This window comes from Gavia stellata, chromosome 4, assembly GCF_030936135.1.
Source record: "Gavia stellata isolate bGavSte3 chromosome 4, bGavSte3.hap2, whole genome shotgun sequence".
In the NCBI taxonomy this organism is placed as follows: domain Eukaryota; kingdom Metazoa; phylum Chordata; class Aves; order Gaviiformes; family Gaviidae; genus Gavia; species Gavia stellata.
Window position 1 is genome coordinate 13,935,711 of NC_082597.1, and position 25,077 is coordinate 13,960,787.

The 25,077-nt window shown below is 39.0% G+C and overlaps 1 protein-coding gene across 1 annotated transcript in view; it reads right to left on the bottom strand.

Moving 5' to 3' along the window:
- Nucleotides 1-23,987, bottom strand: part of PTPN12 (protein tyrosine phosphatase non-receptor type 12) — an 82,779-nt gene extending 58,792 nt beyond the window's left edge. The window contains exon 1 of the mRNA XM_059816216.1: nt 23,857-23,987. Coding sequence (XP_059672199.1) covers nt 23,857-23,955 — 99 coding nt within the window. The 5' untranslated portion in view covers nt 23,956-23,987. The remainder of the gene's footprint in view (nt 1-23,856) is intronic.
- Nucleotides 23,988-25,077: the final 1,090 nt, after the last annotated feature.

The window sequence follows — 25,077 nt, forward strand, 5'->3', positions numbered from 1 at the left end:
CACTGATTAATTTTTCACAAGTAGTTGAATTTTCAAGTCAAGATGGCAACTAAGGCTTGAGCTGTCCTTCATACAATTTTCTGCAATTTTTCAAGACAACTAACACCATTCATTTTAGGGCAAATGAACGATAATTGTTTTCTTATGTGAAAAAGAATTACTAATATTTAAAAAATTTTTAAACTCTAACAACTTGCAGAATAACTATGCATGCCAATCTACTGAATACAAAACATCTCAAAATAAGGAAGCAAAGACAGTTTTCCCCACCTCCAGACCTTTCTGTCACACCACTGTAGATATCAACTGTATTAACAGTGCTCGTACCTTAACAGACATAATATCCTTAAACAGTCAAAAGCACCCTGTGACAAGCATTCAAAGAAGAGCTGTATAGCCAATACAGTATAGGTGCAATTAATACAAATAAGCATCATAAGGATCTAAACAGGTATCAGCTAAGCTTCTATCTTAGAAAAATATTTAATTTGTTTAACCACGTCAATTCTCCCTGAGAAATTTCATAATCTATTACCATCAAAACTTTCTTCTCCCCACAGTCTTTACCATTCCCTTGCTTGTGACTTCATTCATAGTGTGTGGAATGAGGCATTAAGTTCCATGGAGAATATATTTTGCTTTTGTTTCTGCTCAGCACTATAAAAAAGAAAAAAACAAACCTAAGTTCTTCTCCCTCTTCCTTCATAAGATGCAAAACTCTTCCTCTTTTCCCACGCCTTGGAACACATTTCCTTGAGGTCAGTGTTTGTTTTCAGCCCAATTCATACTAGGTGGAAAAAAAAGCACCACAACTAAAACAGGAAACACTGAGCTTTCACTCCAACAGAAGTAAACTAGAGTTTCCTACCTGCTGGTCCCCCATTACCAAAGCTGCCATAAATAAAGGCACAAGAGAATAGTTTTAAAACCTTTTAATAAACCTGCACCCCCCAAAACAAGGTCTGCTGTAGCTGTTACGTCCTGCCTTCCAAAAAGGCATCAGGGCTTTTTAACAGCTATGTCTTGCTGATTTATCTGAAACAGAGATCCTGCCCTGTAAGACTTTCACTGAGAATAAGCTGGAAAACTGGAGCCTAACAAATACTCTGGGTAAAAAGCATAGCTGTTTGCGCAGTCAAGAAATATTGCAACCGAGATCTGGTTTTGGGTTCAAATTACCTTACTGAGACATCTCTAGCACTCAAAGGCGCTGTTCCTTTCAGTTATGTGACATCCTTTAGCATACAGTTGAATCGCTATGTGATGACATGAGTTCAGTGTTAAATATGCTGATGTTGGACATGCAAGCAATTCCAGTAAAAGTATACCAGTTTTATCTTTCCCCAAAAGTCTAACTTTTTTTTTCAGAAGCAGGCTTGAACCTTGTATAGAAATACACTATCTGTAGAGACTTTCAGTAGTGTAGAACCCCCAGTATTCAGCAGGCAAGATTAGAATACTGCTAATACAGTAATGTTAATTCATAACTGGCAAGTAGAACATCCACAAGGTTTTAATGACTATTCCCCCTCCAAAAAAACATGATCTAAAACCTTTCCCGACATAAATACAAAAAAGAAAATTTTTGACAAGGACTGAATCAGTACTTCCATGCAGTAACATATACACAAGGAATATATAATGGAATGTAAAGGGAGAAAGAAGGTATCAAATAGAAAATACTTTTCTACTAACTGGAGAAAACACGCTTACAAGTATTTTCACCCCTTCTTTGAGACTGTGTCTGGAAGCCAAGGAATGTGCTAGTTATAAAGAGGCCATTTATGACTGAGTTCAATAGCATTTTAAGAGCCAGAAAGAAGCAGCCTCATTAAAGATACAAACTTGTACTAAGATTTCAACTGTAATAACGCTAGCTAATAACCAGCACAATATTTATGGATAGGCAAAGGAATTTTGTGTCATGGTGTTTTGTATTTGTAGTATCTGTCAATTTTTAACTAACAAATATGTCCCCGTCAGTTCAAAAGAACACACCTTCCAACCAAATTATGCCAATTCTGGTTTCTAAAAGAGATAGAACAGGGAATGCAATGGCCAACAAAATTCTCATAATTCCACCAGAAAGAGCTATAAAGCAACTACTGAAACAAAACCAAAGCAGCAATGGCTAGTACAGAAACAACAAATCTAGACAGTAAGTTATTCACAAGTATGATTTTAGATTATTTCTCTCCATTAAAGCTTTTAATGGCTGAACATTCAAGAGTTGGAAGTAACAATGCTAAATGCCTGAGCAATATGAACTCTTACCATTTCGTTTGTTTCTGCTGAATTTAAAAAAGTCCTTTAACCTTCTCCACATGTGCTATATCATACGCAATTCTCTTTTACAAAAGTAACATAGGCATATATGCAGCATTTTCTACAACCTTATAGTACTACCACTCATACAGAAAGTGTTTCTTACTTTCCTCATATTTTGTCCAACAAGCCACTTAAAAAAAGGAAAAGGCTGCGATTTTTCTCAAATATAACCATTTCAAATATATTGTTTGACATACCATTAACACTTGAAGTTCCATGGTAAACTTAATCACAGGTATTCTCAGGCCATGCAAACCCAAAAGTGACTAGCAGAAGAAATAGTTGCCTCTTCTGCAGCCCTGTATCATGATTTCGTTAGAATACCCAGAGACAAGAATACTACAGAGAAGTTACCAAAACTAAATGAAAATACTATTTTTATCAAAGCGTTTGAAGTTCAACCTTTTTAAATCATGAACATTTTAGAGGAAACTTAATTCTGAAGACTCTTAAAAAGCTTGCAAACTAAAGAGTCAAGTAACATTGTGCACGTCCTCTTTAAAACCAGTGTTGAGAACCTAAATCCCTGATACTTCTAAAAGAAAACCTTTATATACATGTTAATTGCCTTTTGTACACCAAAGCTGCAAGTCAAACTTTAAATTAATTTCCAAACAGTTTGTAGGATGCCTTTATTACATTTATAATGCAATTACTTCTGAAATTCTTCTATTTTGAAGAGCAGAGAAATGTTTACCTCATATGAAGCATCCACTCAATCACAAAAAGGTTTCTGAAGTAGCCTCTCATTGATGTTTGTACCCTGCAGGCTATGTTCGTTACACAGCTAATTTGCGAAATACAGTCCTTCTACAGTGCCAAATTTCAACAAATTAAAAGGTATTAAAGTCAACTGGTAAAATGAATCTGGTTCAGGCAAGTGCCTTGTCTATCAAGCTGCTGATAAATTCAAAATAACTCTCAACTGTCATAGCTTTAAAAAGCTGAATATTTACAATCCAGAATGTAGAAGCAGATAGTTTGTTTGGTAAACGATAGAGAAACCTCATTAAGTTTCTTCTATCTGAAATACAAACAACTTTATTCAACACCCCTGGTTCTGAATGATAGACTTACTTCCAGGTATTTCAGAAATGCACAGGAATACTTTCAGATCCAGCCTCAAGATTCTTATCTATAATTCTCATCTATGTGGAGTAAGCGACAAAGTAATAAGACTCCACTTCCTTTCTTGGGAAAGGAAACTGTTCTAATCTGAGCTTCAAATAAGTATTTGATATGGTGCCAATTCAAAAGAGTATGTGAATTTCTACAAGAATTCAGGCAAGACAAGAGTCTCTTTAGACTGTTTTTAAAAGGAAAACTATTGGGGAAAAAAAAAATCATCTGACAGGAGGAATTTCACATGCGGGGTTTCTCAAAAAACTTCCCAGCCCAATCACGCATTTTCCTTCATGACTTCTCATGAAAAGCAGAGCACACTAACAGACGTTTGATGACAAAGCTAATAAGAGGGGAAGATGGGAATATTACGTAAAGCAAGCAGACAGACTTTCAGGGTAAAAGAAGTAAGACTAAACTTAAAAAAGGCCAAATAAAGTTGTATACTAGAAGCTGACAATGAAGGAGACACACATGCAAATTATCACAAATTAACTAAGTGACAATTCATAAGTGTTTACAGCAGTCATCGAGGAAATAAAGACACAGGATATTTACTGATAAACAGGCTGTATTCAGTAGTAAGCATGCTAGGATACTTCTAGAAATGAGACTATAAATTCTCAACAGCCAACAGGAGATAAAAGTTTTTTTCTTCTTTCTTCTTAATTACAATAACAGGTTAGTCGAGGCTGTGATATTTCTTCTTTGATGGACTGCATGTTCTTAACTTTTCTTCATGGCCTTATATTAATAAAACTGATTAAACTCGAAATTCTCCTCTTAGGACGGAAAGATTCATATTCTACTTTACCTATTGCTTGCATTGCATGCGTGCCCTTTAGCACAGAAAAAGTGTTAGTAGCCTTTACATTTTATCTTCTGGTATTTACATTTTATTTTCTGGTATTTCATATAAAACATGAATTCATTTTTATGTTAGTATTTTTGGTTGTGACAGTCTGGTTCTACCTGAGGATACTTTTGCTGTAACCCAAGAATGCTAGCAAACAATAAAAGAATCTTAGCACCTTTCAGTGAAAAATTCCGTGTTTTTTCTGGACAAGGAAGCAATATTTTCCTTTTTAAAGGCTGCCACCAAACATTGAAGTCTAACACCCTCATTCTAAGCACTGTCAGTCTACACTTTCTCCGACTCTTCCACTGTTAAATGGGGCATGAAAGGCTTCTTTTGATTTTAAGCCATAATTTAATTGCCTTGAAACTGTCTCTTGTTTCAACCTCATTTAGAAAGTTACTAGATGGTCAACAAATCCAAAACCAGCACATTATTGTTTAACAAACACTAGTGCAGAATGACTTAAACCCTCAGAGAACAAACAATGATCTGCAGCAATGGTCTTAACTGCTCACAGGCACAATGATTTACTCAGTCCACGTCAACTGTCTCTGATAGCAGAATATGCCATGCTTAACTATTAAACTATGAAGTTTCATGCAGTGTTTATTTTCTTTGATAAAGAAATCTGAATTTTATTAATTCAACTGAAATGTCTGGTTTTGTCTTTAAAGCAATGATAATGTTTTAATGAACATTTTCAGAAAGTTTGATTTCTAAGCACCATTCTCTACTTAGGAACAGTTCTAGAAAAAATGTGATTTTGTTAAAATTTCCTGCTACTCAGTTCCCAGTTAAACTAACAGATGCCTGAGACAAGCTGCAAAGCAACACTACCATGTGTTATTAGGCTTCAAGTTTCATTGAAAGGATAGGCCCAGAACCAAAGGCAACTTAGAAGCACTGCCTCAGAGGTGAGAAGCTGGAACATCTGCCTCTTCTTGCTGTGCTACACAAGTAACTTGTCTTCTTCATAGGCTGGGAGGACAACTGGGGAATGCAATATCTTAAATAATTTTATTACAAACATCAGAGGCTCACATGCAGGCAACTTGACTGAGCAAAAAAACCCAAAACCCACCAACAAAAATCAAACAGCTTGACTATACAACCCTTAATTCTTAAACTCCAGATGTTACACAAAACTAAACAAAAGCAAAATTTAGGTAAGAGTCCAGAAGAAAGCGGGCCTTTAAAGCAGCAGTTTGCTTGCCCTGTGTCTGTGGAACCCATCCACTAGATGTCAGTGTCCTCTTGGGCAGAGGAAAACCTTCTTGGAACCCAAGGACAAGAAGGCAGCTGGTAGTCCTTGGTTCTCAGGTCAACTGGAAAGGAGGAAATTCTTATAAAGCATCCCTGGGCATCACCTGGGCCACAACAGAAGCAGCCAGCAACAGCAGCATTTGTGGATACCAGACATAGATCATAAATATAGTCCTCAAGACCGAGTTTAGCCACTAAGATAAGAGGCTAAAGGCCAAGAGCTGTTCCATGCAACATTACTGATTAGAAGTACAGCACATTGGTCAATAGATACTAAGGCACACTGAAAATGAGTGATAAAAAGACTGCAAGATAAAGGTATTTCTGTTTCCTATTTCCTAAAATACCCAAAACCACAAAACACCACTTTTGGACAAAAAGAATACTAGACACAAGAATGGGCTCTACCTCCACCAAAATTCAATCAGGTCTAAAGAGGCTTAGACTCAGAAGCAATAGAATAGATTATTATAGCACAGTGTGGAATCCTCTGTAGTAAGCATGAAAACACCACACCCTAAAAAAAGGACAGAGCAGAAGTCAAAGTTCAGTCACATTAAGGGCTTGTTGCAGGAAGAAATGGGTAGGTGTTTCTATTCACCTGCACAAAATCTAGATATTAAGATAAACTATGCATTTAGAATAGAGTATTTCTGTTGGAATAGTTGGAAGGGACCTACAACGATCATCCAGTCCAATGGCCTGACCACTTCAGGGGTGTCTGAATTTGAGTCTAAAAGGAGCATACTGATATAAAAGTAACCTTAAACTTGACAGCAGGACCACATAATAGGAAACTAATGCCACTCTGCAAATTATGGAGGCCTGACGGGCAAGGGCATGCCAGAGGGGAAGCAGCATCATGCATTACAAAAGCAGACAAATAAGAGGAAGGTGAGAAAAATCAAGCTAAGTTTCTATAACATATTTTAATGCACCCTGGATTGTGTAAGACCTATACTGTCAAGGAAGCAATTACAGTAGTGGTAGCATACACAAGAAACCTGGTGGTTCTCGTGGAGGAGATTGGGAAGATTACGAAGGTTATGAAAAATAAGAAATTAATAATTTTGGATGGGGTGCAAAGTGCAGCTTTCTTTCTTTTTGAAGATATCAGATCAATTTGCCAGAACTCTCTCACTCTATCGCCCAGCAAGAAAAAACACCTTCAAGCAGATTTGAGCAAGCACAGGACCTGGCTAAAGACACAGGTCCAGAAGAACCACTTACAGTTACTACATTGTTATATCTGGTATCCTTGCCAGACAGGAAAAGGCAAAAAAAAAAGTCACCACTACTTTTTCCTTTAGAAATAGGAAATTAGAAAAAAAAAAAAAGAAAAGAAAATGAGGAAGTTGAGTGAAAGGAAATTATACAGAGCTAAAAGAGTAAAACTTTTGCAAGCAGCACAGGGCCTGTTTAAACCTGTCAGGCAGCAGTACCTACTATTATGCTGGCTGCCAATACAGCAGTGATGGGTCCTGGTGTCTTATGATCATCAACCTGCTGCTCCCACATACACAGTCGGGGAGCTTCTACTCAGAATCTGCCATTGAGAGAAACTGGGAGGATGGCTCTGTTTCATTTCTTACATTCTTTCTCTCAGTATCCACCAGTCAGAATAAAGTATTAGACTAGGCCTACATTTGATTTGACACATTACAGCATTTTTTTTATTCTGAAGAAACCATACAGTATTACACGATCCTAAAATTTATCTACTCATCTTCCTCCCCAGTTAAGAATATACCTATTGTACCATGTACAGCAGATTATTTTTTATCCTCTCCAGGCAGTGTAATACAATCTCATTAATGTTATTGCTTTGTCCCAAACACCACAACTGCAGTTATGATCACTTTAACTGTTCCTTGTTTTATAACTGAGTTATTTTTAAGGGACTGTCTGTCTTCTGCCCAGCACCTATTTGCCTGAGCAAGTCTCAGACAGCTTTACCCTTTTGCTCTTATGCTGTAAACCCAAGACGACTGCCCTCAATATGGAAATAACTCCAGATTTTTCTTCCCATGTGCATATATGCGCTACAAGATTACTTTGCTTGCTGCTCCATCTCTTTCCAAGGTAAATGTTTTGATAATTTGAATGAACAGGTAGTCCTTTAACAGCAACAAAGGTAATAAGGGGAGCATCCTGGCCAAATTCCAACTGGCAACATTTCCTATAGCTCTTACTTACACCCTATCTTCATCCACCATGCTGACACTATTAGTTGGTCAAACACAGGTTTACTCAGTACCGACATAACTGGTCTGTAGATTCATCTACTCATCTTTCTCCCCAGTTATGAATACACCTATTGTACCATGTGTGGCAGATTCTAATTTTAACACCACCCAAAAAAAAGGAATAAAAATGTTTATAACATTTTGAGATCCTTTCCAGGCAGCGTAAGACAATCTCATTCATATTATTCCTTTGTCCCAAACACCACAATTAGAATTATTAATATTCGACTAATTTACTGTGTTCAACTAACAAGTCCATCACCACAGCATACAAGTAGCCTTTACAAAGCAGCACTTCCTTAGTGGTTTATTAATTCTGATTTAATAGTTATTAATTATGTACTTAAATATTTGGATACCATCAAAACCCTGTAAATTACAAATACTAATGGATTAGAAGGATTGATGGCAATCTTAAGTTTCTTACTTTAAGAAAGCAGCAAAAATATGATAAAACAGCAAAAGTAGAATCTAGGCCTTTCCATCTTTTAGGTAAAGGCAAGTAACCACTGTGGATACAACTCTATGGCATACTTCAGATTTTAAAAGTTTCCCTCTAGCTATAATCATAAGTGCATAAACTGCTGTTCATCTGCTTCTTTCCATCATACGTTATGGAAGCTAACAAATACAGGAATACAGGAAAGGACAGTTTTTGATGCTCTACATGATTATAAGATATGGATAGAGGGATTTCCTACTTCTGTATCTTTGGGATTTTAAGTTTGGTATGAGTCATACTGCTTCATCAATGCAAGACTGTTTTCTGGTACAACGAACTGTCACCAGCACAGTTTCATACCCAACCCTACAGACGAAGGTTAGCTGGACTGGTTTTACCATACCGGTGGCAATAGTTAACAAAAATGACAACAGCTATATAAATATCAATCATTTAACCGTTGCACCAAATTTAACAGTTTTCCACCTCCTATTCTCTCTATTCCAATTTCGTTTCTTTTAATCTTATTCTGTAAACCACTGATCTCCTTTATTGCCATTCCTTCCCCGTATCAGAGCAAACACTGTCTTTAGAGCAACTTGCTACTGACACTGCTATTCCTAGGTGGGCTGCAGCCAAAGTTGCTCAGTACTTAATCAAGTATTCCTCTTTTCTCTGTTTACAGATAATTTTAAAGAATTCTGAGAAAATACTACAGTTGTGGTCAAATTCACATTTTAATTCTGGAAAACCAGAAACCATTTCAACAATGCCACAGAATTAACAAGGTGACTCGGTGAGACACCTCAACTGTGGACACATCAGAAGAGAGGCAGCGGGTAGATTAGCACCACAAAGCCCACTGCCTGCAGAGACCAGAGTCAGGCCTTGTTTGACTGTAAAATACTGGTGACAGTTCCTGGCACAAGCAGAACCCCTTCCACATTTTTACTGTCTCTTTCAACTCAGTATATTGCTCAACATACATTACTCACAGAGAGCAGCAGGCTGCTAACCTGCACACAAGTAAGCTATGAATACCTTCCTGTTTTAGTTCACTAAAACACAATGTAATCTCCACAAAGAAACTCCTGGTTTTGAATAGCTTCCTCCTAACTTTTACTCTTCACTGCAACCATCAAGATGGTTTTTTACCTCCCTCAAGAAATTGCACTTTATAGCATTTTACTGAGTATTGAACTTACAGATCTAAAATTGGAGAATCAACAGTTAATTACACCTTTAGATAATGGAAATGTAAGTTTGTGGAACTGCTAGTCACGGCTTTTCAGAATTACAAAATAAGTAGACGAAATACAGAAAATGAGGAAAGTTGCATTACCGAAGTTACTTCCTCAGATCTATCAAAGCCACTCTTGGGAACAGCTAGAGAAGAAAGAATGTAATCTAAAATTTTACAAAGTAAGATAGGAAATAAAAGCAAGTAAAGTGGGGGTTTCTTTTTTATAGAAGAAAAAAAAAGAATATCTGGGAAAGTGAGGCTACATAGCACTGAACAACTTAAAAGTAACAGGTTGTATGGCTGCTTACAGCCATGAAAACTATATGACTTGCTTTCCAGTGTGGAAACAGATATGCCTTTAGCCAGGAAAAAAACAAACTTCTAAATTCCTACAAATGTGGAAGACTGCCTATTGAAGTATTTCTAGCTAGGAAATAGGCTAGATATTGCATGCAGTTTGGATTGGGGAGAAACAACGACCCTTTCCAAATATCAGAACTCCCTACACTTACCAAAAGGAGAACTATTTCTAGTTCTATATAGCCCACTATAAGTAGGGCACAAACCAAGTTTCTCAATCTTATATTCCCTTCTCAGTCTTATACTCCCTTGATGGAAGTGGCAGCATTCCAAACAAAAATCAATAGCTCTAAAAGATCTCAATTTATTTTCAACGCATCAGCTAAGTTTAACCTCAACCCCAATGTCTGCTGCAGTTTGACTTTAAGGAACAGTAGCATTTTTCCAAGGCAATGCCCTCTTAATCCTTGCATTGTGCCCTCCCTTAAAGGGTACCTTCTTCTCATTCCCAGTTGCTAGCATTGTGCATCAGTATTCCACTGTGTAACCAGAACAGCTATTAATGCTAATAAGCCCAGACAGGAATACACATTTGTTCTAAAGAGACAGTAACTGCATGACAAGTAATAGGATAAGACATCCAGGATTGCTAAGTCCTGGCTTTAAAATGCAAAATACAGAAATATACACTCTACAGCCGAAGTGAATTAATTCACAGGAGCAGTGAAGTATCACAATGTCTTATCAGAACACAAGTGCTTCTTACAGATGCATTATGGTGAATAGTACATTATGTGAGAATGCTCAAATACACGGTACTTACTAGAAGATTGCATCATGACCCCAATGCAAGCTGCACTGCTATTCTCTCTGAATATTGACTGCATCCCTTGTAGCTGTCAGGACTCAACATTTATTTCAAGATATGCAAATTAGGCTTTGGTCTCCAGGAATCTCTGTAATAACCAAGCTTAGGAAATAGTTCAATGCTACAGTTCCTCTTTTGAGGAGAGGGATCCATAAGCAATATTACCTGGTCCAGTACAAACCCTGGAATATTAATCCTAGTGAAATGAACAAACCATAACATGAAAATTCTTAAGGAGCAGTCTGCATGATGATTCTTACAAAGACCATTTCCAAAGAGAGAATCAAGAAAGTCCAACTTTCAGACATGCAGAGAAAACAGCCTGTTATATCCAGAACAGCTTTGGAGAAACCCTTTCAATCCCTGCAGTTGCTTTTAACCAGTCTGGTTACGTCTCATTGTCCTGCTTCCCAGGCTTCTTGACCCACTGTCAAGAGCTAACACACTTCTAAGATTTTTACTTATCAAAAAATGTTGATTATCAGAGCTAGGTAACATTTACAAACTTAACTTTCTCTTTAAGAGGGTAAGAAAGCAAATAAAATGTGTGGCTAAGCTATTCTGTTCTGATTTTAACACCAGACTCAAACAGACCAGCCAGTTCTACTTTGACCATTGAATTAAAACAAAACAAACAAAAAAACCCAGCCATGTACCTTATCTCTTATTATAACCCAACAATTGATCGATCAATGCTTACACAGCTTAAAAGGGTACCAAACTACACTATAGACAATCATTTGCCTTCAGTTCATTGAATCTGTAACAACCCCTATAAAGCTAATACTGATTCTGAAGAGCTTCTAGTCTAAAAGCAAGGCAAAGACAAAGTTGAAGATAGATATTTAACTTACTCACATGGTTTTCCACTCATCATGCAATGGCCTCTGTCTTCCAAAACAATAACAACTGATGGTTTGAAAAAATAAGGAAAACATTCAAGGAATAGAAGAAGAAGGTAACACAAGCACAGGAGTAAAGGGGAGAGAAGAAAGAAAAAGAAAAAACCACCCATAAGGAGAGAGAAGTAAAATGAAAATAAAATACCCAAGACAGATCAGAGTTGATATGTGTTGAATAAAAAAAAAAATATATGTTGCAGTTTGCATAGGATCTGACAGAAGTACTATGCCCGGTGGAAAACTACACACTTTGCAGAGATGATTCAACTACTAGCTGACATAAATACAGAATTCCTAAAGGGTATCTTGTTTATACAATGTCCAGAAGCTACATCAAACAAGCTAAAGACAAATCAAAAGACAGCAGTATGAATGCAAAAGGAAGCCCACACGAGCAAGCGTTTCTTCCATCTTCTGCAAAAATCCTTCCTCCATGGCATGAAGATACCCTTCATATTCACAACATATGTTGCATAAACAAAGTTCCCCAACTTTCTTCTGGAGGTTTTCTCAAGTCCAGTTTATAAATGAAAAGGTTTTATACACGTAACTTTCCACACAATATGGCAATCATATACTCATTAAGCTGACCTACCACGGGAAGGAAAGAAGGTTGTGATCTCCACCCAAACAAATCTTCAGTTCAAGCACATAAAATTGGTCAACTACATTCCTACAAACAGAATATTTGATGTTCTCAGTTGTTGCCAGTCAATGCTAAATTCCAATACCACACTAGAAAGAATCTGTTAACAGGGAAAGAATCTGTTATCAGGGAACTCCTGATTTCAGGATCAAGTTCTGGAGGTTTTAAAGCGGTAAGTAATACAATGACCCCATGAAATCTAAAGGACATGGCACTTAAAAGCAAGAATAGAAGGAACTCATTTTTGCATTTATTTACTAAAGCCAATTCCAGTGACTCCCTGACATGCCATACAAGATCCTTTACCTGACTAAAATCATGGTCATGTTCAGTTCAGAGGTATTGTCTCTCTAGAAACAAATCAGCTCACTACTTAATTATATCCCCGCACTGAATTCCCTTTTCACTTCATTGCTACTTTTCTCACTTCTAAACACATCCTGGCCTGATGTACACTTAATATGTCTGGAAGTTATCTTCATCCATAAAAGCTAAAAATATCATCACTGGTGTTTTTATATGCACATAGTTTCTTCATTGGATGATCATATTGCCTTATTTTACCAGACACGGAATTATTTTTTCTATGAATACAGGAAGGGAAGCCTATTATATATGCTATAAGACTGTACAAACAGGATACTGGTTTCATTTTCAACACAATCACCAATTTAAACAGCGCTAATGCTTTTTAAAACGCTGTGCCAGAAAGTTACATTGCTATAGCTTTGCACCAGAAATGCTATAGTGTTTATTAATGTATAAAATACCAAATGTAAGCCCTCATTCTGGCTATCCCGTATTAGAATTAGTGGGATTAGCTAGCATTTTAGCAGTAAATATTATTTCCCTTTAGGAAATCACAGTTTATACATAGTTTTATGGCAACAGCTTGCTGACTTTAGGATACACACATTTTTTCAGTGTTATTGGTCTTTTGATTTAAATCGTTTATTAACACGCTACAGATTTCTGTAATTTATAAGAAATACAACTAGGTTCTCTCTGCCTCACTTTCATGTATTCAAGTTTCTACCTGTTCTTTTCAGAACAAGAAAAATAGGAAGATGACATCTTAAACAACTTGCAGGCTGCATTTTCACTGTAACAAAAAAAAGAAATGAAAGCTCAAATTTCATTGTCTTAATCAAAATATTAAGAAAATATCTGGCACCAGTTGAAGAAGCAACTGGAGCAATGTTAGTGCAGAATATCAGGGCAATTCCCACAGCAGTTCTATGGACTAGCCTTTGGAAAAGTGCTTTTTTAAATAAAGAAAATATAAAAGGCTGTGATTGATTTGTGACTGTATGTGACTTAACATCCAGCCTAACGACAACTTACTACAGAACATTCAGTTTAAAAAACAGACTCAGGTCCAAAGCTTTAACTGCAAAGCTCCTGTGTTCCAGTTTTGTAACAAAAAGCTGTTAAAGGAAACAACATAAGTTACATTTCTCCCTCTGGGCCTACTCTTCATGGAGTAGAAATAACAGAAAAACAAAGTATGTATAAAACAATGCATTTCCTTACTAAAGTAAACTTCAGTGAGTGCCTGAAGTACTTTCCAAGATCCTTTCACCTGCCCAAAATCATAGTCATTTTTCTTTGTTAACATTTACGTATAGTTCCCTATATGTCCATTAACATTTACACACAAGTTATGTTTATGCAACCTCACAGGAAATGAGTTAAAATTAGTTTTACATTTTAATTTGGTCATAATGAAAATCAACGCGGCTTTGTGTAACCACCTATACTACTAAAAATGGATGTCTTAGAAGAAACTGTCAAATACTTAGAGACTCACAATACCTAAGAGATTATTTCCTTCCTTTAACAGTTTGTGCAATAGGGGTGCTGCCCTATAGGCAATTTATAATTAATTCATTTATACGGGAATTCTGAGGTTTTTGAAGCAGTTAAACTAACCTACATATGCCCTTCCCTCCAGAATAGTGTTTCATTTTCCAGCTTTATTTTGAGCTAAATGATTCCCTTGAGTACTCCTACTGGACAACTGTATTCACTTCAATTAACAGTTACCTATTTGCTAAAATTATCAGAATATACATGAGGGAGTAACTAATAACGAAAGCATAGCTTCCAGTTGTAATCTTGCTTCCTACGCAGGAAGGCAAAGATTCAAGTAGAAAATAAAGGAAGAATTAAGACTTACTTTCTACATGTGGAAAAGCATTAAAAAAAAAGCTACGCACTGCAAAAATGCAGGACATAACACATTTACCACTGAGGCATCCCCATGATCAATTTTACCCAACCTCTCCACAGTCTAAGCACAACGCACTGTTTGTATCACTTGTTTTTCTTTGTTTGTTCTGCTTTTTATGTTAATTAATTTCTCAGTTTTGTGCACTAAGACAGTGCAAATATTGGACAACTCATCCAATAAGAAAATCTAAGTAGGAAGCTATACCGAAGCACCATATATGCTACCAGAACAGAGTGCCTTGAGGAAAAAAACTACATTGTTCCAGCACAAGGTTATGCATTAGAGAGTCAAATGCAGTCAAATAAGAAATGAAACATCTAGGACAGAATGGAACAGCACTCAGGCTTCTTAAGAGCTGTGCAGGTCCCACAGCAATCAGTCATATCAACATGGTACGTAATCTATACTGGCAAGTCCCTTGAACACTTAAGACACGAAACCCGTACAGCACCCTTTAAATTAGGAAACCAGTTGTTCAAAAGGTAGCTGTCCTCCAAGAACTATCAGAGGAATAATGCCATACTAACCTAAATGAATGACAACATATATTTAAAAAAAAAATCAAACTATGAAAAACAATATGAAAATTCTGGACCAACAGCCCCCTGAAACTCTCAAATGTGGTAAGTAGCTGGGAATCATGCCTCCCGGCCTCTGAAGTCCAGCCAAAACCTGCATGAACTAGAACCTTGTCTAAACAGCTGCGGACATCCAGCTCAGCACAAGAAATGGATTTCTCAACCCTGATATTGACCCTATAGCAGATACGAAAGACAGCAACGATAGCAGAGGTGCTAACTGCCCCACCTCGACAAAAGAAGGAAGATGAGACAATGACACTCATGTACCACATCCTTTTCAGCCTCCCACTGACTGTCCTTTATTAGCTGTCCAGAAGAAAAAGTCTTGGCCCCTTGTTCCCACTGTAGTCCTGCTGCACAGCTGAAAGATGGTCATCTACCTCTCCAGAACCGAAGTAAGAACTGGTCTCAATCTCACTGATCCACGTAGAAGCTGTTCTTCCTGTGATCACAAAGAGTACAAAACATCTGTGTGTTTTCAGATGAAAAACAAAACACAGATGTCATCCACATGAGGCAGAAAGCATGACAAGACAGCAAGACAGATAAATGCAGCAAGATGCAAAATTGTTCAAGAGGACACCACTGTACTCTGACCTTAGACCAGCTACAATTTACAAGACTACATAAGAAGGAAGTTAATGTAAAAAAGTTCATTTAAAATTGACAAGTTCAGTATGATAACTAAATAGAAGAGATTAAAGTAGTGCACATGTTCTTTAAAGCAATATGGTTTTAACTAAGTTAACTTCCCCTTCGAGACTGATGCTTTCCAACCTATAACTTTAGACACCAAAACTCACAGCTAAGATTATACACTTAAAACTAATATATTTCAATAATGTTCAAGAATCACGGCCTGCTCTCCAACATATAAAAAAATAAGAGTATAGCCCTTCCTCCAAAGAGAAAGGAACCTCAATTACATGGATATGCTTATGAACACTTAACAACTGTGTTAGGATTTCTGCAAATCATAGCAAATTAATAATTGAACAAGCCAACCGATCCATACAGCACTTGCAACTTTCAGTCTACCAACGTAGTTGCCCTTGGCACATCCATAACACTAGGCAATTCAATTCTTTTTACTGGACTAAGGGAGCTCAGAAGTAAAATAAATTAAAAAAAAAAAACTGTCAGAAGCATCATGGTAGGATTTCTTTCAAAATTACTGATGCTTCCTTCTAGAAATCTGAATGAATGAAACATGTATCTTTATTTGCTTTTGTTCCTAATGACACATCTAGCCCACGAGGCAACATCATTCACAGCTTCAGTCCTCTTAAAATAGCTAGGTATTTTCCCCCATTGAAGTAACTGGCTACATCAGCTTGCTACTTTTTACAGCTGATAATTTAATTCTTCTAGGCTTTTCTTTCAAAAGACACTTCCATTAGAGCAATATTGCCTTAAAGTCTTCCCACAAATTGATTACCACTAATAAAATTACCTTTTAAAGAAATTAAAAGTATTAGTTTGTAGGGGGATAGAGGGGAGGAAAAATTAGGTCAACTAAACTAGGTCATCCATTTATACCTCTATTTATCTGGTACCTTTTGGTAGAAACTTATCTACTTCATCTTTTTAGCTTTAGAATGAAAAAAATCTTACACAGCTGATAGCAAAAGGGTGGCTGGAACAAGGCCCTCAGATATATAAGCTGTAACTTTCCTACGCAAACCTCACCGTGACTGAAACATTCTGACATCAGTATGCAAAAGACACTTTAAAACAACGGTTCCCAACCCAGAACGATGGTCCTAAAGTCTGATGGACTTCACTGTGCTCTTCTCCTCTTAGAACTTTTCCCTTACTTTGCTGTTGCACTCTCAGCTTCTTCCCTAGTAAAGCTACTAGCTTTGTACTTGTACTATCTCAACAGTATTTGGTCTGAACACAGTTTTGTTTCTTGAAGATGTAGAGGGACTCGAGACAGTACTCTAACAATACAGCTGCTCTCTGGGGCTCCCAGTTCTGGATCAAAAACTCAACAGCTGTACCAGACTATTCTCCGACCATTAACAATTCTGGCTGTTCAAATTTGAATAAATAACTCATGAGTTAAGTTTATACTGGCAAGTTTTTTTCCCCTTAAAGCAGGAAAACAAAGAGTTTAATCTCTTTGCAACATTCACATGCTAGTTAACAGAAATAGAAATGCATATCCATGTTTCATTTAGGGCAAATAAACACAGCTGAGTTATCCAAGCCTGCACTGGCATAACCGTAGCAACTGTGGAGTACAACAGCCCGAGGAAAACACCAGGATGCAAACATCGCACTTCCTAATGGCATGAAGAGCTTCTGCTCTACCCAATTAACTTATGTTTTACTCAATTCCGTATCTGACCTTTAACACTACTGCCTCTCCCTAAATGAAAGCTGTTTTATAAGACCAAGAAGAAAAATGTCATCTAGATTCTGATTTCAGTTCTACAAACCTGTACCCAAGGTACTAATATAGTTTCTTCTTTTCCCAACGCTAACAAGTGCATTACTATTTTCTCTATGCCAAAATTTCCTATATACTAAGCATATTACAGTACAACTGTAGCAGTACACAACACAAAATCCATGCATCTTAAATAGTAACAGTGAAGAAAATCAGACAGGATTTCTGTTTATTAAAAATCAATGGCTTTAAGATGAATTTAAAAAGCCTCAGACTTTTGTTGCACTTACTATTAACAAATGTATACACATTAGAAAAGCAGATACTCAGATTAACCTTTCCCTGTTATAGCAATCAGTCACACATATATGCAGAGTAGTATACATACCTCCAGATATATACACATAAATGTATATGCATGTATCTCTGCATTTAGCTAGATCTACAGAACTATAGATTAGGGTCTACAGTTGATGAACCATGGTCACATGAGACATATCTATATATCGATATTTAGGTATCCATCTATATATATGCATCTATCTGTATATATGTATAATTATATACCGCAAAAGGCACTGTAGGATTAAGATCAGAATAGAAGCAAAGTATGTATTTGACATGCTATTTGAATTATTTGGAGTGCATGTAGTATGCCATGAGGGGCAAGGTCAAGATTACCATTTACTCCTCCTGAACAATTCTGTAATATCCAGCGAAGTCAGTACACAACCCTTTACTCCATAAGAACAGCAGACTTACACACTGCTGTCTTTAGAGACTGAGCAAACAGAACTTACTACCACACAAGCTATTTGACACAACCCAGAGTGTTGCCTAACTGACTTGGTTTAGTTTCATTTGCCTGAAAGAACTACTGCAATTTTAGGCAGAGTTTGCAAGTTCTTATACCCCAGGGTCACTATAGTAGCTTTGTGGTTGTATTCAACTGTCCCTATGAAAATTCAGAATGGCATCTTTGAAACAACAGGAACAGCACTCACTTCCTCAGAAGGGGTCAAAAAAGCTGAATATTTAAACTGAATGTTTCTTCACAGAAAGTTGTATTTTTGTCTAACATTTAAAGAACAGTATTTCACAAAATTTCGGAAGCCTCTGAAGTTAAGAGTTACTGTCAGTCATATTGCTCCAACCAGATGTAGTCTATGTAAACGAAGCTTTATGAACGGCCTGGATGAGTACCACTGCTCACAATGAAGCAAACTGTTGGTGTGTGTGTCCCCAATCAAATTAACAGCATCTAGCTAAAATGCAGTTAATGGGAATAAAACTTCAAAAACACATTAACACTCAAATTGAAGCATAATATGGAAGATGAGTAGTAAGACACATTTTTTTTACTCTGAAATTATAAAAAGGCTCAAAGCATATTTAAAGTGACAGTTGTCTATGACTTATTAACACATCTATAAGAGCAGAGCTTCTTATAACAGATCAGACGTACAACATACTTAAGGGTCACTTTCTCCAAGGCAATCACTCCTTCTATCACATTTAAGGGAAGAGAAACACTCAGAACTATTGATGTTCATTCAAAAGCCCTCAATTTACAAGAATTTCATGCAAACCTGTATTTACACCAATTAATTTTTTTTTAAATTTCAAGAAACAGTTTACCATCTAGCTGATGCTACCAAAGTGTTCTTCCCAGTTTAGCCTTACCAGATAAAATTTATTTCTCTTGAGAAGACAGTGTGTATTTCATAACATACATGATTAAGCATAAGTTGAGAGCTCAGGTTTCAAACTATGTGCTACAAGCATGAAACTCATTAAGTAAATAAATACTAGAAAACATAATTTCCAAGAATATCTGTAGGGTTTTTTTACAACTTCAAAAATAATAACGCAGAGAGATATAATACTCTTTCTTCACTAAGTTTCCAGATAATATGTTTGCCTTATAAATTTGAAAAATACCTTCACAGATACTCAAGAGGTGCATTAATGGTATTTCAATCAGAAAGCTTTACACAAATGCACATTAATACACAGATGAAGTTTTAAAAAGGGTGTTTCCCAAGTGTTATGGCTATGGTTGAATATAGCATTTGTGATATCTTTAATGCCATTTCAGAATATACAGGAATTAGAACAAAATCAGTATCACAACTGCCATTAGTACATGGACTTTCACTATGTATCGTAGTAGTCTTGATCGGTGATTTAGAATATTATTGATAATTCATTTTTACTAGTCTTAGGCATTTTAGAAAAGATGCACTTTCCTAAAAAAAAACAAAAACAAAACAGGGAAGGCAAGTTTTCTAACATCTGGCATAGCACTGCATATGATCAGCTTAGCTTCTATCCTTAGAAGTCAAGGACACTCCACCTCCCATTTTTAAACAGGATTTTCACAGAACAATGAGGTAGAAGTACTTAAAAATAAAAATTTTGAAAATAAAGGAGGTTAAAAGCATAGAAACTACCTTTCTCCCTGTTTGAAATCAACGACCCAATCAAATCCCCTTTCATACTTTAGAAAACAGCACATTGAGTTGTCTTCTATCTCCAAACCTAAGAGTTTCAGCTTAGGTGGATTGAACAGAACACAGATACACGATACTCAGTTCTTTGAGTTAGTTATCAGTGTCCTCTTGAATGAAAGGTATAAAAAGATCCGAGACCAGATATAGGTACCTAGTAACTCCTTGCAAAGTTGTTAAAAATCAATATTAGACTGATGATTTAAGATGGGATCATTTTGACACCACTACCTTCAAACAATGGCTGAGGGTCCCCTACACAGTACCCACTGCAAAAACCACAAACACTTTCAGCCATTCTCTGTGTTCCGTGACAACGGATTAGCCAGAGATATAATCCAAAAAATTAAGCAAGTTTGTCATGTACCACAAAACATTTGAAACATAACACCTGATTTTTTAAGGTAAAGCTTTACACCATTCATATTTCAGTTCTCCTATACAAATGGCAATCTACATCAGACAAATGATAGAGTATCAGAATGCTTTTATTGAGACTATTCCGTAAGAAAACAAAAAAGCGTTAGCTGTGGATGACTTAAATGAAAAATCATAAAAAAAAGATAATTAGGTCTTTCTAAAATCTAGAAAAATTGTTTTCTTTACCTCCATATGGAGCTTTGACTTTCAACCCTTGTTTGACGTAAGACACATGTTCATTATAGAAAATCAGAATCTAGACCCGGCTGGTTGTATTCATACAATCAAGCAATCTATACTTACTTCCTTTTGCCCAAATAGCAATGTCAGCAGAAAACAAGGAAAAAGTATACTCTTGGATGTATTGTAACCATACTAGTAAAATTCTAACCTACATTATTTTAGAAAAAAGCCCACTTGCCTCTATATCCACAGCTACATGCTTATTGGCAAAACACACAGGCAAGCTTATACTATTTTCAAACTGTCCACTTCATTTAAATCTAATTGTGCACACCCACAGTACTGAAGTGATCTACTAGTAAGTCCTGCTTACCTTCTAGTGCAAACTAATCGAAATTAAATACATCTGATTTCCAGTAACAAACTTGCTATTGGTACCCAGATTATACAATTTATCTTGTAGGCAGGGAAAAAAAAAATAAAAAAAATCAGCTTTCCACCTTCCAAGTGGAACATGCTTTCAGGCATGTCAATAGCATTATTAAATAGCAGTCTTAGTCATCTACACTATGGACTTTCAATAACATTCAGCCAGATTAATCAGTCTACCTGCACATAACTCTAGCTTCTCTATCTTCTCTTCCAGCACTCCCTGGCACCTGTCTATCAAGGACTTTTAGTTCATTCACTCAGGCCTAAATGTAATTCTGTAAGCCTATTACTCAACACATTCAACGGCAATGAAGATGTGAAAATAAAGAATTGTTTTCAATTGCATTCACCCACTATTCCATTCCTATTTTTAGATTCCATTTTGACTTGGAAATTAAGTGATGAGTAACAGCAATTCCTATTCCACAAATTTGCCACTGCTTAGCAGCAACAGCACATCCTGCACTTAAATGAGAAAACACAACTTCCTCCCCACCCCCCAAAAAATCTCTACTAAATCTTATAGAAAAGAGAATACTGAATCTTTTCACCCCTTTCGCCTCTCTTTTCTTCTCCCTTTTCAATCATTTTAAAGAACATCTAAGCATGGCTCTGTTAAAAAAAAAATACCCCAAAAAACCCCAACAAAATAGCCCCACATGTTCATAGTGAAAAAATAAATAAATCAGTAATTATGATTTTTGTTGCCATCCTAATCTATATCTGTTTTAGTACATGGAGGTGAATATTGAGACTTATGTGAACATGAAGGCCAAAGATCAGCATACTAGTTTCCTGGTTTTCCTATAATTTATTACGCAAAAATGAAAGTTTGAAATAGAAAGCGTTAAGACGACAAAAGAAATTTTCAATGCAATTCTTTCCAAAGCATTTATTACTGTTTCAGGTAACACATCTTTCTCCCGAAATGCCGTGACAATTAGCTCCTACAATCAATCCTACTTTCCCATGTTTTAGCAGCATTCGCTTTCCTTGCTGCTCTATGAAAGTGATGGGAAAGCTTACTGACTATACAGTTGAAAGCTAGAGAAACAACAGGCTGTCAAATAGAGAAATTGAAACAAAAGCTATTTTTCCGTACAGAGGTGCTACTACTTAACAGAAAGGATGACAAAACTATTGTATACCATTCGGCCGTAACAAAGCTAAAACATTAGGCTATTTATTAGATATGAAACTGTAGAACTAGGTGAGGAGATCTAATACAAAGTATTTAACATACAAGCTATTAAAAAAATCCCACATTTTCCACTAGTCTAGGCCACCCTTTCTGCAAAGTACATGTAATTCATGTGAACAAAACAGACTCATCAGTACAAGACGAGAGGTCAATTTGTCTTTAATAGCAATTATATTACTGAAACTATCACTTAATGAAACATATCTGTCAAAGTATTTAACCTTTAAATTCTCATGCAATGATGCTCTATACAGTGAAACAGATTTGGAATTGTCCTATTGCTCCAACGCCGTTCTTAATTTTACATATTTCTCTCTTCCTTTCCCACATGCTCAGATGTTTCGGCAGCATACTTTCTGTATTTGCAGAAGCCTGCCCAAAGAGCGTGGCCGATTTCCCACGGGCTCCCACCCCACCCTGGATGAACTCGTTACTTCCCAAAGTCCACTCCACTTCCTCTTCCACCCCTGGACCTGCCAGCGCTCCCAACGCCCCTCCGCCTTGCGCAACATCCGCGGCCTCCTCCCCATATTTCAGACAATCCCTGATGCGACATTTACATTGAGATTATTTTTTTTTTTTTGTTCCCAGACCACTAGCAAAGGCTGACAGCTTAAAGGGCCAACAATGTGATTTTAATCCCAAATAGCGCCAGATAATAAAACAAGCTACAAAGATACACGTATACGGAGGTTGCTAACCTGCTCATCTTTAGCTCTTCTGTGGGTCAAACTGTATTTTGATATTAAGTGTTTAAACAATATTGAACAGTGCCAGTGACATCTGCCCAATCAAAATTATTGTTCACAGCTCAGACTGTCTATTCAAGATAAAAGATAAATCCCCTCAAACATTTTAACAGCCCGATTAACCAGCTAAAACAAACCAGGAAAAGAGCTAATTCTCCAATAAATTCTTCGTCCGAGCACTCGTGTTAATCAAAGGCTGGCGGTGAACTGATGTGGAAGGAAGAAAGGACGAGGGATACAGGCACGGCTGCGATGGGGGATGGGGAGCAAAGGGAGATGTTAGGGAAAGGAAGATGAATAGTCCTCCAAGGACTATTCAATACATTTAACGCATCTCCTCGGAAAGAAGAGAAATCTCAAGCAGGCAGCTACAGGGGCAGATAAAGAGGGAAAGGAGGGAAGGAGTGCCCGATTATCCCCAGATGACATTATACATGGCAACCCCGCGAGAAAAGGGTCTGTAAGGGAGAGGAAGCGCTAACAGCCCTCCCCGAGCCGCCTCTGTCCCCTTTATCTGCTCAGGGAAGGAAAGGGGCGGGGGGGGAAGGCTCCCGTTTAATTTTGCAACAGCCGATCACCTACCACCTCCTCGGGAGGACAGAAGGGCCGGGGCAGGGGGCTGCGGTGACAAACCTTCCCGGGGGGGTGGGAGCAGGAAGAAGGGTAAATTAAGGCGGCCACCTCCTCCCACCTCGCCGGGTTCAAAAAGTGGTGGGGGGCACGGGGGAGCCGGTCCAGCTTCGGGGCTACACAATAGCAGGTCACTCACAGGGAAGCGATGCTTCCCTCGACGCTCCCTTGCTCGCAGGGGGATGAGGAAGGGGCTACGAGGGCAGCCCGGCACCTCGGCCCCCCCGGCGGGACCACCCCCCCCGCCCCGAGAAGGGAGGCAGGAGCCCTGCCCGCCCCCCCCGCCGCGCCGCCGCCCCTCACCATGAAGTCGCTGGCGAAGTTGTCCTCCCCATTGTGGTCCGTGTCCTTCATGGCCTGGACTCGCTTAATGAATTTCCTCAGGATCTCCTCCTGGCTCATCCTGCCCCGCCGGCCGCCCTGCGGAGCGGGAGCCCCAGCCCCGGCCGCCCGCCCGCTCTCCGCCTCGAGCCCCCTCCGCCGCACGAGCCCGTCACCCGGCTGCCTTCCCTGCCTCGCCTCGCCTCTCCTCTCCTGTCCTCTCCCACCCCCCGGGCCTGCCCCGCGGCCTGTTGGCGCGGCGCGGCTCCCCACCCAGCTCACGGCCGCTCGGCCGCCCGCTCCATCCTCCCCTCCCTCCACCCGACCCTCCCTGGACGCCGCCGCCGACACAGGGACACGACGAAGTCCCCACCTCCTCCCCCCGCGCAGGCGCGGCTCCCGCTCCTCCGGCGTTTCCTACGCCCGCCCCCTCCTGGGGAACCGGCCCGCCCCCGCTTCCCGTCCATTGGCTCCTCTGACACCTGCCTCGTCCTATTGGTGACTGCGCACGCTAATCACCGGCTAGTCCAGCCTCGGGGGAGAACTTCGTTGCGCTCTTCGCCTCGCCCCGCTCTGCTAGCCCCTTCCGTTTCCCACGGATGGGCCCTTCCGAAAGGGCGCAGAATGGAGCTCTGGAAGGGACCACTTGGAAGGCGGGGGGGGAGGGGAGGCTGAGCGGAGCGAAGTGCGGTTTTCTCCGGCTGGAGTACAATGGGGCGGCGGTGGGTGCCTACAGCCCCGGGGCCGGGAGGCAGCGGCCGGTGCTGCGGCATGCCGGGACCTGTAGTCGCGCCAGCGCTGCGTTCCCCGCGCTCGACGGTCCGCAGCGGGGGAGGGCTGCGGGGCTGGCGATTGTCGCCTCCTCAGGAAGCGTCCCACTGAAACGCCCGGAGGAAAAGGGTTCCCTCCTCGGGTGGGAAGCCCGAAGCGTGGAAAGTGCCCGGGGGGGTCCCTGCGGTGGGGGTGACCGAGGCGGCGCGAAGGGCTCCCCGCGGGGCAGGGCCGCGGGCGGTGCCGCTGTGGTAAACACCGGGCGGTGGGAAGATGGCGGGCGGGCCAGGGGAGGTGACAGGCCGGGCGCGGATTCCTGTCCGGGGACTGCTGCCCGCGTGTATATATATATATGTATATATACTTAGTGAAAATGTCCGCACGCGAAGATGAAACGCGGAAGTTCTGTCCGTCGGTGTCCGTAAGGGGCTG